General features: G+C 41.8%; 1 protein-coding gene across 1 annotated transcript in view; it reads left to right on the top strand.

Annotated features, from left to right (window-relative positions):
• The window catches only part of LOC144800095 (cytochrome P450 4B1-like), a 315429-nt gene that overhangs the window by 286238 nt on the left and 10615 nt on the right, over nucleotides 1–18576 (top strand). The window contains exon 11 of the mRNA XM_078671653.1: nucleotides 12142–12224. Within this exon, the coding sequence (XP_078527779.1) occupies nucleotides 12142–12224 (83 nt within the window). The remainder of the gene's footprint in view (nucleotides 1–12141; nucleotides 12225–18576) is intronic.

Genomic DNA, 18576 nt, shown 5'->3' with positions numbered 1-18576 from the left:
AGTGAAAGGTAGCATACAGTGTGATACCAGAGAAAAGTGACGTGTGCAAGTTACAAAAGGGTACCATACACAGGTACAAGGGTAATACTACAGTAAATGGTAAACACTCAAACTGCCAGAACACACTGGGAAGGCACTTCCCATGCTCCAGCTTCACCTCAGCCTCCCCCCCTGGCTACCTGGCTACCTTGGATGACCCAGAAAGCTGTGTTTTGTGCTCCCCTGCCAGGACATTTTCCCGAGGCCTGGAGGGCTGATTAATTTACTAATTGCAGGGGCCTTACCTCTGTTCATGTGCTCCTGAGCTGAAGGTCTGGGGAGGGCTAAGTAGGTTAGTAATAGCAGGGCCTTTGCTGCTTTTCAGGTGCTCCTGTGCTGGAGGGCTGGAATAATTTTGTGACAGAAAGGGGCCTTGCTATTTTTTTTAGTTGCTCAGCATGTAGGCCATTGTCACCTTGACCCTGTGTCCTGTGCAAGAACAATATCCTCCCACTTTCATTCCTTGTCTGTGCAAATGGTGTTTCATGAAAGGGCACGCCCCTTGAATGTGGGCCACGCCCCTTCAATATGGGCCACGTCTCTTGAATGTGGGCCACTTTTTTCGTCAGTGCCCGGGCCGAATTGTGATCCCAATCCGACCCTGCTGCTGGGCATCAAGCTGAGTGGCTCACCGGTCGGTAGGGAGCCTGACACGGCAGGTGATGCAGACTAAGGCAGGTGAGCCGGCGAGGCACAGGTCCAGTACCAGCCTCGTTGCCAGTGTAGCGGGGGAGCCTTTGGCTGAATGTGGCCTACAACACACTTAGAATGCAAGTGTGGGCAAAGACCTCAAGCAGTCTTTCACCTGTTTATTTATCTCCTCAGAGCGAGCCCGCCCTGAGGAGTGCTACAGTGGCAACATTGTTTGGGAAAGCCCAGATGGCTCTCTACACAAGCGTACAGACCGATTTTGCCAAACAGGCATATGTGGGAAACTTGCATTGAAAATATAGATGTCCAGTTTTGTAATTGCCACAATGACAAACACACAGGGCAGGATTCGTCTTTCAAAGGAGAGGCGGTGCAAACGAGGAAGGAAATGTGATACTGAAGAATGCTTAGGAAATTTAAGGACGAGACGAGTAATGGTGTTCTGAACCACCTGAAGTAGAGCGATTGAAATGTTATGCAGACCAATGTATAAGAAATGGTCAAAGTCGAAGAAGGAGATGATGATGTAGTGAATGACAATTTTCCCGGAACTCTCTGAAGGGAGAGGAAAGATGTTATGCACATGTCGAATAAAACAGAAGCAGCTTGCAGAGTCTGAGTAAAAGAATGGCACATTAACATTAAAACTTTAACGGAAGTTCTTCACTATCGAACAGAGCATGGGGGATTGCCAAGATCCATTTGCCACCATAAAAATATTCAGAATGGGAAAAACCCTATTAAAATCATAACCTCTGTTGTATGTGGGTTCAGCTAAAGAGTTCTTCTTTATCTAGCAGGCCACATCGAAGAGACTGGCAAAAAATGTAGCCTGATGTTTCCCATTGTGTTGTCCATGCTGATAAGTTGCATGTCATAAGAGACCACCCCTAGAATGAATTTGATGAGTAAGGAGCCTGATTTACATATGTAAAAGAATAGGACTGAGGGAAGGTCCTTGAGGAGCACCACAACTAAAGGGTTTATCTGGTGTTTGCAAAGGCTTAAGAACCACAGCCAGAGAGCACTGGGATGGGAATGATTGGTGTTGTATGAGTCTAGATCTTGAATCCTAACAATAGATAGCCAAGAGATGAGAACAAAATGACACACTGTTTTAGAGGCCCAATCACAATTTGCAGAATCCTGTTCAGGGCATCCTTTCCAAATTGGGATTCAGTAGTTGATGTATCAATTGTTTGCTACCACAATGCTGGTTGCAAACAGTTGAAAAGTTACAGACACATCAAAAGAAGTGGTAAATCATTCACTAAAAGGGAAGAGCCCACTTGTTACATCTTATCGTATGTGAGTGTTAAAAAAAGTTTGAGAATTATATAGTGGCCTTCGGACCACTTCTAACTCTTTTTTTTTTTTTAATATTTTTTTATTGTTTTTTCTTGAAGACCACTTCTAACTCTTAAACAAACTTTTTTAAAGGAACTTTTCTTTTTTAAATACTCTTCCTTTTCTTTTAAGGAAAATGGCTGTATTTAAAAACTGTTAACTTTATTTAAAAGGCAGTCACCGACATGGTGGACTGCTCAGCCTAGCTGGTCACCGTCCCCGTGTTGGCCTCCAGTTTGAGTGAGTTGCAATTTATGGCCTAACTCATTAATATTCATGAAGTAGATCCGAACGCAGCTCACACCAAATGGTCATTTCGTGAACTGACTTATTACTACATTGTTGGTTCTCAAACTCAAAACAGATTTGCAAAAAGTCGTTGTGCAATATACAATAGCTTTTTGTGAATCTATTCTTAGAACACCCAGCCCCAAATTACTTATTTTCTGTCTGAAAACAAATGGAGTCGAGTTTCTAGATACATGCCCACAAACCGTTTAGGACCTTGTGCCTGCATATGCTTTGCCTCACTTTGAGAGAGTCTTTATCTGCCACCAAGGATCTGTGCTTTAGCATGTAGCAGGCCCACCAAAAATTACAAATGTTGCTGATTGAATTTGTGTATTGTGCGTGACTGAATCATGAAAAAAAGGACGTATATGCAGTGCAAAGTATCTCCATTGAAATCATTTTTAACAAGAGTCTAGAGTGAAAAGGATAGATAGACATTTAATTAGGAAGATGTTTATAGAGGGATTATGTAATGTGTACATTTTTTAATGGGTCCCAATTGATGCGACGGCCCCTGTAGATATTTTGACGTTTCTTTAATTAAAACCATCAAGTGAAATAGAAGCAAGGAAAAGGGTAGCAATTTGTGGTGGTAGAAGTTTTATTGGTATTGTGTGCAATATTTCAAGTACCTGATATTTTTGTCAAATTTCGTTCAGTGCAGATTTGACGTTCGTGAATCTATTTCACACTGCTGTCCCCTATATTTGCAAAATGAAATACCTTCAGTGGGGCATTTGTTTTGAAGCTTTCTTCTGAACACTATACCCATGCGGTGTACACCTCCAACTCACGAGGACCTGTTCAATTATGTGCATATTTATGTATTAATTTATTCCTTTGTAGTAACTTTATACTCAAGTGGCGATTCAAGCAGTAAAGTTACTGCAAAAAGCGAAAGAGTAAATTTACAATTGTATATTTTCTCATGTGTAAAATTACCTTTGGGAATAGGCCCCATTCAGTTTTTTTGCTGTATAGGAAGAAGTTACTACTTTCTATCTCATAAAGCATGGGTATCTACATCACGAGTACTGCAAAAGGAAAAAGTATCTTACTTATAACAGGTGGTTAGCAGCTTGCTGCGTGCCTTCCCCAAGAAGGTTGTAAAGAATCAGGAAACATATATAAAGACTATATCGGGTACACATGTGCACTGATCTTTTGTGATGAGGGAAAACGTATACATATTCTGAAGCGGAGTCTTTTTATGGACCTGATCGTAATTAATTGGGTGCCACTGTGCCAAAGCATGCACTGAAGAGAGTAAAGTCAAAATGAGAGGGGTTGCTCAGCTGGTACTGCACAGTTATACAACGACCACAGAGTTTCAAGGAGAGGTGGTTAATATCTGTATATGAAGATAGATGATATGAGGTGCTGGAGAGTTGTAGGTCAAAAAGAGCTAGAAGAGAGCCTGGTGGATTTAGAGGGGGCAGAATGGCATTTAGGAGGAGCAAACATCTTAACATGGACCAACGCGGAATGGGAAAGTGGAGAAAGAGAGAGGCTGGATTAAAAAAGTGGAGACACAGCTGGGTTCCAGGTTATGTGCAGAATAAGGTAGTGGAGGCAGTTGAAGATCTGGATCGGATGCAATCTGGACTTAAATGCAGAAGCTGCAGTGGGTTGCAAAGGTACAACAGGGGTATAGAAAACTTGTAGAAAGATGCACTGAGGGCCTGTTCACAAAGGAAAATGTATATTTTGAGTAAATCTACTTGTACTCTTACACTTGCCATAACCTTTCTACCTGTAAAGTTGCTACAAAGTGTAGGCCTGCATCTCTCCATCCCTTGAACAGGAGACAGAGCCAAATATACAAGTTTACATCACTGCTAGCGGTGCTAGGAAAGTTTCACAATATCTCTGCAGTAAAGTATAGGAAAAAGTAAAAAAGTTAGTAAAATGTTTTTATGTAAAATAGGAACACATTTTTATTTTATATAAGTATTTTAAATGTAGAACTGAATAAAAAAGGTACAGCATTATTGAATTAATTTAGAATTAAGTATTTGATCAATTTCAATATATAACTTTAATTTAAAATATTTTCTTTGAAAGAATTCCCACCTAAAGTAATGTTTATATTACTTTATTATGTATTAAAATACTACGCCTTATGTATATAACCAATTTAAATTCATTTAATTATTTTTAATAACAAATTAAACTTACACTAACATCAGCATATGTCACCTCACATTGGGTGGCTAGTTCATTCCTTTCAATATTTATAGTTGTCTTTTTGGGGTATAGAGAATTTCAAAGGTGTCAGGATCACCTGTTATATAGAATTTCATAATGGAATGCTACAGTTATGGTTGAGGAAATGCAAAATGTAAAGGTAAAGGGATACTTGTACAGTTGCCTTGGTCTAGATTTGAGCACACCCGTTTCATGTCAAGAATGGGAGGGTTTTCAAGCTTCCATAGTGTGAGTAGAGGGGATGTTATACAGGTATGATGATACTAAGCCCCAGAAGACATTTTGCACTTATTCCTTATGAAAAGATACTGGTTAGGCATGCAAAGAGAGCCAATAATGAAACTGGGGAAATGGAAACCCAAAAGGTTCACATGGTATGTCAGACAAAACCTTGGAAGTGTGTGTTCCTGGACAATCTTTCAAGAAACAGTCAGAGGTGCTTGTTATTGAGTATAGACAGCAGCAAAAATGTTCCTATCAGGAAGAGAAAGCTTAGTGGTCATGTGCATGGACTAAACTGTACCGACTATGATTTGACTTGGGAGAAAGATCATAGCTAGACTTTGGGAGTATGGTCTATCAGAGATCACAGAATTAGAACTGATCAAGTTAATTTAGAAAGACCTAAAGGACAAGTGGTCTGGCACAGAGGTGGTATGAACACAATTGTTATCATGCTGGTTGTGGAAGGGTGCAGAAAGCCAGAAGCAATATTCCGGGCAGCAAAGAAGCTAAGCAGAGAAATATCAGGATGTTTCTGGAACAAAAGGATAAATGGTAAAATCAGAAAAAACATTCTGTCCGTGCCCATCCCTATAGTACCCCGGAATGAGAATATATTGAAAATAATGGATTTGGGGAAAAGTTTCATAACAAATGGAAATTTTCCAGGTGGGGACAGAAAGATCAATCCTGCGCAACGAGTTTCTTATCGGTGGAAAATATAAAGACATTAAAACTAAGACTAAGGGGCTTATTACGAGTCCAGTGCAAATACTGATGCATTACTACTGTACCTGCAGTTATTGTTATCTTGGAGAGCAGTATTTAGGGGACATAATATAGTTAGCCTATCATGAGTTTCAGGCCTTAAAATTAGGGGTAACGTGCAATTAAAACTGTATGTTTTGCCACGTAACCAGGTGGGCAACCCAAGTAACTGTTTTTTTGACCCACAAACATTCAGCCAATTATTACCTGGAAAATTAGGGGTAACGTGCAATTAAAACTGTATGTTTTGCCACGTAACCAGGTGGGCAACCCAAGTAACTGTTTTTTTACCCACAAACATTTAGCCAATTATTACCTGGAAAAATGTTTTGTGGGCAAAACCTTGGGTTGCACTAATTGCTGTCAACATTAGAATCCTTCTTTTTGGCATGAACACCCATTTACTTCTAGTTAGGATTTGCACAGCTCATGAGTGCTTTTGAGTTGCAAAATAGAGTAAAGTTTAGACCCAACCCAAGTGTGGCGGGTTACGCTCAGGGTTAAGGAGGAAAAGGGCTACACCACCATGAAAAATTAAGGATAGGAATATGGATGCGGGGAAGACAGTGCAAAGCATATCATGGATGATGAGCTATTTCTTAGGATAGCAGATATGATCGAGTGCAAAATCAAAGCTATTATCAAACCAATGGTGGCCAAAATTGATAAACTTACTGCTGAGGTGAAAAACCTGGGTGGGATTCAGAATAAGGTAAATGGGGAGGTTGGAAACATAGCAACTTTGGTCTCAAATCTAGTTGATACATCAGGGGTGAATGGTCTGAGTGTGGCAGAGGTAGTGAGGAATACGACAGCAATCATCCCCTCTGGTCAGGCCCCAGTTAACGTAGACAATCCCCCAGTAGTAAGAGAGGAGGCTTTGCCAACATCAACCGTACTACCAGTACTCCAACAGGAAACAGACTCTCCCCAATTTATAGTAGAAGCCTCTCCTTTGGTGTTGGTATTGGCAAATGTCCCACCATTGGCACCTGGGCAGCCTGAATCCCCAAAATCTCTCTCTAGTAAGACGCTGCATTGGCTATCAGGCAACATGCAGATGGCCCCTGGAGGGAAACAGCAGTTAGCAGGGGAGATTACATCGGCTAGAAGGGCACCCTGGATAGGGAACAGACCGAAAAAGTTTAAAGGAGACTGTGTGGTGGTGAACTTTTCCCATTCGGCTGTGCTCCCCAATGTTTTGTCAAATTTACTCCTCCCTCAACGTAGGAGTGGCACTATTGTTCCCCTCACCTTAAAATTCTTCTATGGTGAGCGGCAAAATGTGACGTTCCCTAAGACTCCGGGGTCAAGGTGGGATACCACGACGAATAGGTGGGGTGTGGGTGCCACAACTAATGAATGGGGAATCAGCCTAGGAAATAGGTTTGGGATCCTGTCAGGCCTAAATGACTGCGACTGACTCCTGGGGGATCGCAATACGGCATGTAGTAGATTACCTGAGGTCTGTGGAATGGATATAACCATAGCTCAAAACACTGCCCCTAGAAGAGATGTCCGTACGTCCCGGACATACACAAAGGGTAAACGTAATATCTCAGTGGCCCTGGAAGGGATAAATGGCCCCAATCAACCAGGTGATCGCATGGTCGTTAACTTAGCACAAAACAAACCTGATTTTGGTCAGGAGGCATTAGATATTAGTCTATGTGGGGGTCTATTATCAAAAGAAGGCAGGGCTAGCGCTGACTCATATATTAAACTTGACTGTACGAATTTCCCTGCTCCATCAACCCTGGTGTCATGGAATGTGGCAGGGCTGAGAAGTAAGGTAACATCTCTGGACTGGCTAGCCTTTTTGGACAATAAGGATATAATCCTCCTTCAGGAAACATGGCAGGTAACTCCGGAATTTAAGCAAGGATATCTAAACTTTTACATACCTGCCATCCCTAGCTTACGGGGAAGACCGAAGGGAGGCTTGCTGACATGGGTTAAGCAGGACAGTAGATATTCCATTACTCAGCTGGTCACAAATAGTCCAGACATTCTGCTAATCAAATTTAAAAGCTTAGATTTTAAGGACCTCTTTGTCTTTAATATCTATTCCAGGGGGCTCCCAGGGGGTAAACCTACTGAAGCGGTTGATGCGTTAGATATTCTCCTTGAGCAATGCCGCCCAAAAGGTAACATTATTGTGGCAGGAGATTTTAATTGCTGTTTTGAACCTCTAGACAGCTATGATGTGGATCATACAGTGGAAGAGGACTACGTTTGGAAGATCCCTCAGTTGACAATACCACCTATTAAAAAATGGACAAAGGCAGCATTACAACTTAAAGTCCTATGTGTGGAGCATGGTCTACGTGCTACTAATGGAAGAATGGATTCTGACAAACAGGGCGCCTCTACCTTTAACAACGGCATATCTCATAGCCGCATAGATTATATCCTTATTAATAAGGAGAACTGGTTTTCTATGGTTGATATGCGGATAGAAGAACGGGTAGAGAGTGATCATAATCCATTAATCCTGATATTTAGGTTATTTGATTTTTTTAAATGTGAGAGCCAGGGTGATTGTGTGGAAATAGCCCTCTCAAATAATCATAGACGAATCAGATGGGCAAACTGTGTAATCAATGAAGAGGGTGTCGCTGCCATGAGGGATCTGACTGTTCAGGCTATAGTGGAACTAAGGAATAATTCCACTGTGGAGGAAATTGTGTCCAATGTTAGTCGGATTCACGACAGTTTTTTAATCAGTTAAGATCTTTCTTCGTTAAAAAGGTGACCAAAAACAGAGTAGGCCAACAAGAAAGGAGGATCAATGGTATGGCAAATCCTGTAGGGTTGCATACAGAGCCCTATCAGATGCAGTAAAATCGAAAGATATGGTAAGGATCAAGATCGCCCGAGCCACGTACAAAAAAACACAATTTAAGGCAAAAAGTGACTGGGATAATGAATATTGGAAGGAGCTCCTGAATGCTAGCAAAGAAAGATCTACGTGCTCCTTCTGGGATATGGTCAAATGGGGTAGGGGGATTAAAATGGGTGAGCCTATTAATTATGTTTCACCTAATGCCTGGGTGTCTCACTATGCGTCCCAGTTTACTGCTGTGGACGAGGATGGAGAAGAGAGTGAGGCTCTTTTAAAAGCAATTGAGGGCTCAAATCATCTTTCCTTTACCAAAGCTGACATCATTAAAATTCTGAACAATATTCCTAAAGCTAGGGTACCAGGGCTGGACTCCGTTCCAGCAGACCTTTGTATGCATGATAAGGACCTTTGGGCCTCTTACATCCATTTGTTGGCTAATGGCATTGCGATGGGCTCACCAATTCCTGAGTCCAGGAAGGGTGCCGAGATTATCCCAATTTTTAAAAAGGGGGAGTGCTCGGACCCAGGAAATTACAGGCCAATTAGCCTGATTGCCTGTATACAAAAGGTAGTGGCAAGGCTCTTACTGCAGCCTATTCAGGGCTGGATAGAGGAAAAGGACATTCTGTCCCCCCTACAGGCAGGGGTTCGTAGTCACACCAGTACCATTGACCAAGGGGGTCATTAGGATGGCGGATTTCCCGCATACTCCGGGCCGGCGGAAGCCACCGCCGGCCCGGAGTATGCGGGAAATCCGCCGAGGAGGCCTGAAAGACCCACCGCCAAATCAGGATGGCTGGTGGGTCTCCCAATCCGTCCGCCGCTTTTCCGCCGCGGTCGGAAGGCGACCACGGCGGAAAAGCAATAACATGGCTGGCGGTGTCTATCAGACACCGCCAGCCATATTAGGATGCAGGGTGAGTCATGCTTTTCCGCTGCGGCTTTTCCGCCGTGGAAAAGCATACGGACAGTCACTTTGGGGGCCCGTTGCGGGCCCCCTGGGTGAAGGTTGCGTGGGGGGTGCACATGGGGGGTACCTATGGTACCCCCCTGCCCGTGCGTGCACGAAGCGGCAGGCACCGCGCGGTGCCTGCCGCTTTGTGCATGCAAATGCACACCTTTCGTTTTTTGCATTGCGGCGGATGCTGCTTCAAGCAGCATCCGCCGCAATGTAAAACATACAGGATGTGACCGCCAGGGTGGCGGTCACATCCTAATTGCTATGGAGGGACCGCCGCTGCCCATGCGGACGGTCCCTCCAACTCAGGGGTGGCGGACGGACGCAAGTCCGTCCGCCATCCTAATCGGCCCCCAAGTTTTTAGATTTGTTTTAATATATTGGGGTGTAGTGTTACTAGGGGGGGGTATGCTTTTTGCAGTCTTCGTTGATCTTAAATCAGCGTTTGATCTGGTGCCCCGCACTAAGCTGTGGGCAGCCTTACAAGAGCAGAGCATCCCACTTGATATTTTGTCTTTTCTGATCAGGCTGCACGAAAATAATTATGCCCGGGTCCGCTGGAATCAGCAGGGAAGCGTTACCGATAAATTCCCTATTGCTAGGGGGGTCCGCCAAGGGTGTGTTCTCGCCCCTACACTCTTCTCACTTTACATCAGCAGGGTGATCGGCTATTTTAAACCGCAACCAACTGATGCCCCTAAGTTGGATGGCAAGCCGATCCCCCTGTTGATGTTTGCTGACGATACGCTATTAATTTCGAAGACACAGCAGGGCCTTCAAAAGGCTGTTGGAGTCTTTGAAGTTTTTTGCAAGAACCATGGTCTTGTCATTAATACATCAAAGACAAAGTTCATGGTCCTACATAAGAAAAATAAAGTCGTCAGAGGGAGGATGGTTATGGATGGGGTTCAACTGGAGCAGACCCAAGTATTTAACTATCTGGGCATAACGCTATCATCCAAATTAGATTGGAAACAGCACACCAACCAACTGGTCACGAAACACTCACAATTGACAGGGGCACTTACTAAGGAACTTTATCTATCTCACACTAGGCCAATTACCCCGGCTCTTAAGATTTATTACGCTAAGGTTGGAGCAGCAGTTCTATACGGGGCGGAACTCTGGGGGCTCAGTAATTTGAAAAGGTTGACGGGTGCGCAAAATAAATTTCTGCACAATATTACAGGTTTACCAGCCTCCACTCCATTGATCCCTCTCCATTACGATCTAGGGTCTCACAGCCTCGAGGATATGGCCAGATATAGATCGGTTGCCTACTGGAGGAGATTATGGGTTACTCCAGAACTCTTCCAGTATGCACGGGCCTTCCTCGAGGTAAGAGACTTCGATAAGGCCCAAAAAATATTATGGATGAGGGAGGTGAAGGAAATCTACAAGGCTATGGGATTATCTCCACTGTGGGATGACCCTGAGGGGAATCTTTTTCCACCAAAAAAACCACTCCGAGACCTATACTGGAACATGTTCGAGACAAAGAAATTTGGCCGCTGTATCGAACCATCCTTCACGGCAGATTTCCTGGAACTCAAGCATTCTCCGACCATCGAGGCATATTGGGATTGGATTACCATCCCAGGGGACAGGAAGAAATATCATCAATTTAGGGTGGGGACATTACCGCTAAATGCTCTCACTGCACAATGGCGAGGGGGACAAGGTTCGGCCTGTCCCTTTTGTCCTGATCAGCGGGAAGTTATTGGGCATGTCCTCTTTGCCTGCCCAGAATATAAGGTTCCTAGGAGATCTTGGTTAAAACCTATTTGTGTCCAGCTTGGTCTGAAAACAGGTTGTGAAGCAGTCAGGATTTTACGTACTGACAACTCCCAAGCCGTAGTTATAGCCACAGCTAAATTCCTTCACTGGATGTGGATAATTCGGGCCCGCAAAATGAGCTCACAGTAATTTTGGCCTGATGGTACTTGAGATTCGAAACTGTGAAATGTATCTAGTGAGTAATGTACCTAGTGATGAATTGTGACAAATTTTAAACTAATTATATTTTCTTCTAACATAATTTATTTAATGATTGTAGTTTATGGATTTTAAGTTTAGTGGCTGGTCGATAATAACTGTTAATTAGAGACGAAGTGATCAACTGTGGGTTTTACTAGCTGTCATTAAAGGGTTATTCTAAATAATTTTTAAATTGTAAAAAATTCTTTTCTTTGTTTCTTCTATTCTTCTTGAAAATGTTTAAGGTTGTAAATGTCTTTTATGATTGAAAAAAATCGAAATAAAGACTTATTTGATTTGATTTTGAGTAAAGTTTATAAAGTTAGGATATGGTAAAAGGCCTCAACCAGGATCTAGGAGTTGCACATTAGTGTAAAGTTTGTTAAGTTAGAATATGGTTACGTAAGAAGGTATGGGCGTTCTGACCCAGAAGCTGACAAGCTCGCCAGTGGCCAGTGGAATCAAGGAGCAAAGGTGCCAAACACCATAAGGATTGAAGGAAGGCAGCCTAGCCTGCAAAGGCGGTGGGATTTAAAAGGGTAAATTCAATAATATGTGAAAATCTGGGAATGGAACAGGGAGTAGTCATTTGTGCAAAACAGAATGAGAGTTGATAAGTCAGTGATTATTCGAAGAGTTATTGAGCCTTCTAGGGCATAAACAGCCTTTAAGGCAATGACTGACAATATATGCTTTTCCCCCTGCCCTATCTCTCAAAGTAAACATCTCATAATAAGGTGTGAGCCTGACTAATCCTCAATGCCCGATTTACTGGAGTATTGTTGGCTGATATCTAATATCTTCATTGTTAATGGTTTTCCCCTTGTTTTTGTAGACCTTTGACCCTGACAGATTTTCACCTGAAAACACATCTTCTCGCTCACCTCATGCATTTTTGCCATTTGCCGCCGGTTCAAGGTACAGTCAATTTGTTCTTATGATTGAACTGCTGTTAACCACAGGGGTTTGAATGAGAGGTATTGTTTATACACAGAGGGATGCTGGCTCACACCTCATGATGAAACTTGTTTCAAACCAGGAGCTGAGCTCTTCTCCCAAATATGTGCATTGCCCTGCTATCAGAAATGGAGTAACTTACTGTTCTTAATCCTTCAATTTTTACCCCTTTTCTTTCCAAATGTTAAGGGATATTGATATGTGAGGACCCCTCTCCCAAGGATGAATTCCGCTGGCAGTATTTGACTAGCACCCCTGATGATACTATAAAGATGACCACAGGAGAAAAAAATGGCAGGTTGTAGTAAAATCTACTCTGCCGGGTTACCAACAGAAGCAAAATTACACCGCATGATTAAAGAAATGGCATCAGTAAATGCCTACCTGCAGTAATTGCATTACCACCTTCATTTAAGGATTGATGGTTAGTACTGCCTATACTGAGCTGGTCTTTTAAATGGCTGCATCCAGAACCAGCTGCTGCTACCTGACTGGTATATTTATTCTTTGTCATCAGGTCACCCAAAGCCTGTCAATGAAAAAGCACTGTTTTTTAGCAACATGCATGTGTTCTTTGGCCAGGCAATTCACACATCATCTCTCCTTATTTCTACTGTTTATGGTAATACAGGTATCCTGGTATAATGTATTAGCTAAATGGCAATGCCATATTCCTATCTGCTATTTCCAACCGATTTGGGGTAGTAGTAAACTACCAGCAACTTATCCAATGATATTCACACAAATTTCAATCCTAATAAAAAAAAAAAGAAACAAATTAGTATACAAAATACATAATAATGTCAGGGACATAAGTCAAATCAAGAATGAAGAATTCTCACAAACTCAATGAATTTAAAATTGATTTATTTACCGATTGCATAGATCTGTAGTATTATTCAACATCTTAAATCAATGTCATATTTTAAAACTAATAAAAACCTCCCCAGAAGTAAACAGAATACATTCTTTGAACGTACAAAATTACATTTACATTTACAAAATGTATATTTACATTTACAAAATGTATATTTCCTAAATATTGTAATGTGGAACTGACTGGGACACGTTCAGTAGAGCAAAAGATAGTGGCATGAAAGATCTGGCTGAATGGGGCATTACTATAGTCCAAGGTAAAAAAAAACTCAAGATTTTGGGTGAGAAAATTCATACTTATCACTAAGAGGAACTTCAAATATTAAAGGACCAAAAGTAAAATAGAGAACATATGAATCTGAAAACAATGACTAATACATTATTACCAGTCAAACCATGTGTGCTAGTGCCGGTGTCATCTGAGCAACTATCTCTAATTAATCCGAATCCGGTACTATTCCTAGTAAGCTCCATGATAATGGAAAATATCTTTCAAAATTTTGAATCTATTCTTGAACATCACTGGCATAGAACAGAATATAAAATAAATTGGTATACATCTACTTAATTTTTTTGATGTGTACCAAGTGATCCTATTAAAGAATAGATGACTTCACATGTTCTTGGTTATGCTAATGATTGGGAGAATTAATTTGAAATATATTTTGCTTAAGTTTACTGTTTTGCACCTGGCCTTGCACCTAAACTAGGCACTAAGTCCATCAGCTATCTTTCTTATGCCGTAAACGAAAAAACAAGGGAACCCTACTCACAACGGAACCAGGGTGATTAAGTATTTTAAGGAAAAAACAATGGCTCCTGTGGGGAAGATATTTAATAGTAGGATGAAGAAGGAAGCGAAAATGTGCATATATACACAGGGATTTGGTGATATGTCCGATAGAAATCAAGCCAGAAACACTGATTACGTTTTTAAATTTTCAATAACTGTATTGAGATTTGGATACACTGTGAAAGATATTTTGCATGAAATATCAGAAACTATTTACAGTTGTGTAATGTGTCCCAAGTGAAATTATGAACCAAAAACATAGAAATAGCATCTGTGAAGTAATATGTGAAAGGTTTCAAGTAAACTTTTGTTGTTTCCAAAAAGCAACCACTCTAATTTTTTACAATACATAACATTCATATAGTGATAGAATGCCAGTTACAGTAGTTCGCTTTTCTTAATTGTCGACAGCGTTTCGACCCTAATATGGATGTAGGGTCTCTTCAGGATCTACAATGTTGGGGACATCTGATTTGCGAATTGCTCGAATATTAGTGCTGTGTGTGAAGAACCGTGTGCAGGTGAATTTTAAAAATATATACTCACTAGGAAACCCGTCCGGGTTCCCTATGGAGCTTATGAGTTTCAGCAATTCAGGGAAGCTCAATGGCTGTCCTCTAGGTTGCAGTGCTTGCAGTGCAAGGATTCATTTGTTAGAGTCAGCGCAGGTGATTTATTCGCATTTACCCCTGACTGTGTAGAATTTCTTTCTATATTTTTTTAAAGCTCCAGCAAGGGAACCGCTTTTGTCGGTTCTCGGATGTTCAATGACACCGAAGCAGCGTTTTTTTGTCCTAATTAAAGCCTCGTCGATTCCAGTTCGGTCTGGCTTCCAGAGCAGCGTGCACGGCGGCCGCCGCGTACAGCTGCTGATGACAGGCACGCATGACGTGACCTATCCTACGTATGCCGGGAAACATTTCCGATATACTTGGTGTTTACATTAAGCCTGGTTTTGTACGAAAAGAGATGTACATTGTATAGCCATTGAATTAATAAAATTAATAGTGGAGCTACTATTGTGCAAACATATATTATGCGATGAATTTGAAAACAGACTCCGGTGTTCCAACCGCGAGCATTTATTAACTGTCACGATCCTGCTGGCAGATTGTATTTCGGACAAAGGGCAATTATCACTGGGTCAGTGGGGGTCCCTTATTTTTGTCATGATGCGTAATCCCCTGTGTGTACAGTCATGGGCATCAGACTGTTAGGGATTTAGTTTGAGGGATCAGTTCATTCTATGTCCGGGCAAGGTAGTGGTGATGTAAATGGTGTTGGGTAGGCATCTATTGGATCATGTGATCGTATAATGCGTGGGAAATAATACTTTCTACCAAGGTGTCTATAGTAGGGTTCTAATGATATTGATAGATAAAAAATTCATTAATAATAATAAATGTAATATAAATAATTCTTCTACCTGTACCATAGTTGCCCGAGAAGCTTATCTATTATTGTGGGTCATACTGGTGGGGTGTAATAGATTGTGAAGCAGTGTATATGTTGTATCATAAGTCTTAAGGCCAACATTAGTTCCTTTGTGTTACATAATGTACATATTATTGACATAAAAACATTGTAGCATTGTATATGCATTGGAAGACGGTAGTCACAGTGTCTATACCTTGGATTAGAGTAATATGTATATATGTACAATAGATTACATGTCATTTTTATTACAGTCATCAACCCATTATATTTACATAAGAAAAGGAGGTGGTTATATGAATGTACATTTTATCAAAGTAATATATATATTGCAGAGTAACTTGATTCCACATAGTTATATATCCGATTTCCACCGTTCCAGACTTAAAGACGCCACAGTATCAGATTTTCAAACCAGTGTTGCCACAAGCCCGCGCCATTCCTCCACAGTGTTCAGGCCCTGATCAATAGGGTTGATTCTATCTATCCAGTGGCACTCAGGTCTTTGTAGGATTTGAGAGATATCACCCCCTGTTTCCGGGATATAGCCAATGTCAATTACTTGCCATTGGATATCCTCTGCTGAGTGATTTTTTTCTATGTAGTGAGAGACCAGAGGGGCATTCTCCACCGAACGTCGTATCCGGCTTCGATGTTGTCCAATGTGTGCTTTGATTGCTTGTTGAGTCTGTCCAATATATGGTAAATCACACGGACACCTTATACAGTAGATCACATTTCGGGTATTACAATTGGAGAAAAAGTTTAGTGTGTGTTTCAAAGACCCATGTTCAAAGGTCTGTGTGTTGGACGTGAAAGGGCACACCACACAATTGCCACATTTATGATGGCCTTTAATCTCCGGTAAACCCCAAGTGGATTGAAGTGTCTTAATCTTAGTCCTGGTGATTTCAGTTGAGGATCTGACCAGATGATCTTTTATATTTTTACCTCGCTTATATGCAAGGAGCGGAATAGTCATTTCGGGGTCATATTTCTCAATTATGCCCCAATTCTTTGTGATCTTTTTCCTTACTTCGTTTGTATGTACTCCAGAGGTGGTCACACATACGATTATATCTAGTGGTTTCTTTTCTTTGTGTCTTAGTAGTTCCTCCCGAGCGCAGTACCAAGCCCTCTTCCATGATTTTTTAGCTACTCTCTTAGGGTAGCCTCTCGATTCTAGTTTGGTTTTCAGAGTTTCTGCTTCTCGCATTTAATCTTCTTTTAAGGCACAATTTCTACGAATGCGCAGAAATTGCCCGAAGGGTAAGCCATCCCGGAGTGCTCTTGGGTGTTGGCTCTTGTAGGACAACAGTGTATTACGTTCCGTTGGTTTCCTGTGTAGTGTAGTGTACATTTTTCCTTCAGCATGTCTAATGTTCAAATCTAGGAAGGCTATGTTGAATTTATGTAGGGTGGAAGTAAAAGTCAAATGTGGTTGCACCGTGTTTAGGTATCCTACAAAGTCATAGAATTCTCCTTCTGTGCACGTCCAGATCAGGAAAATGTTATCCAAGTATCTATGCCAACATTTAATTTTGGTTTGTAAAGGATTTGCCATACTTAGGACATAGGTTTGCTCTATGTGGTCCATGTATATGTTTGCCAGATTTGGAGCAAAAATGGCTCCCATAGTTGTGCCAGAGCATTGTTGATAATAAGCTCCTTCTGACATAAAGTAATTAGACTGTAAAGCAATGCGCAGTAGTGAGATTATGAAGGGGGGCGACGAGGCTATAATTAGGACAAAAAAACGCTACTTCGGTGTCATTGAACCTACGAGAACCGACGAAAGCGGTTCCCTTGCTGGCGCTTCAAATAAATATTGAAAGAAATTCTACACAGTCAGCGGTAAATGTGAATGAATCGCCTGCGCTGACCACAACAAACAAATCCTCGCACTGCAACCTAGAGGACAGCCATTGAGCTTCCCTGAATTGCTGAAACTCACAAGCTTCATAGGGAACCCGGACGGGTTTCCTAGTGAGTATATATTCTTAAAATTCACCTGCACACAGTTCTTCACACACAGCACTAATATTCTAGAAATTCGCAAATCAGATGTCCCCAACATTGTAGGTCCTGAAGAGACCCTACATCCATATTAGGGTTGAAGCGCCGTCGACAATTAAGAAAAGCGAAATACTGTAACTAGCATTCTATCACTATATAGATGTTATGTATTGTAAAAAATGAGAGTGGTCGCTTTTTGGAAACAACAAAAGTTTACTTGAAACCTTTCACATATTACTTCACAAATGCTATTTCTATGTTTTTGGTTCATAATTTCACTTGGGACACATTACACAACTGTAAATAGTTTCTGATATTTCATGTAAAATCGCTTTCATTGTGTATCCAAATCTCTGACTGACTGAGTCCAAGAGTTAGTCCATATATTTTAACGGTGTGATAAGTTACCTGTGTGATTACCGCCACCGCCTCTCAGGAACCCAGGTGGGCAGGACTTTCTCCAGGCTTCCCCAATCTCCCCCACAGTCGAGTAAACGCTGCTGAGGGCCCCCGCCATCTTGGGTGAGGGCAAGAGAAGGGCGAGCAGACGACTGCTCGGCCCCTCCCACCCTACCGCCATATCAGAGTACAAAAGGCCACAATTATCACTTCCCCACTGAATGCTAGTGTGGCTGTAGGTGGTAAGAATCGTCCTGAGGCAAAATAGCCGGGACCGCTGTTATTCTAAAAACGCTACTTTGCCAATTGATTTTAAAAATGTATCCTATGTTTTTATCGCCTGAAATTTTGCACTGACTGAGTCCAAGAGTTAGTCCATATATTTTAACGGTGTGATAAGTTACCTGTGTGATTGCCGCCACCGCCTCTCAGGAACCCAGGTGGGCAGGACTTTCTCCAGGCTTCCCCAATCTCCCCCACAGTCGAGTAAACGCTGCTGAGGGCCCCCGCCATCTTGGGTGAGGGCAAGAGAAGGGCGAGCAGACGACTGCTCGGCCCCTCCCACCCTACCGCCATATCGGAGTACAAAAGGCCACAATTATCACTTCCCCACTGAATGCTAGTGTGGCTGTAAGTGGTAAGAATCGTCCTGAGGCAAAATAGCCGGGACCGCTGTTATTCTAAAAACGCTACTTTGCCAATTGATTTTAAAAATGTATCCTATGTTTTTATCGCCTGAAATTTTGCACTGACTGAGTCCAAGAGTTAGTCCATATATTTTAACGGTGTGATAAG

Source organism: Lissotriton helveticus, chromosome 1_2 (assembly GCF_964261635.1).
Source record: "Lissotriton helveticus chromosome 1_2, aLisHel1.1, whole genome shotgun sequence".
Taxonomy (NCBI): domain Eukaryota; kingdom Metazoa; phylum Chordata; class Amphibia; order Caudata; family Salamandridae; genus Lissotriton; species Lissotriton helveticus.
This window is presented reverse-complemented; position numbering and strand designations above follow the sequence as displayed.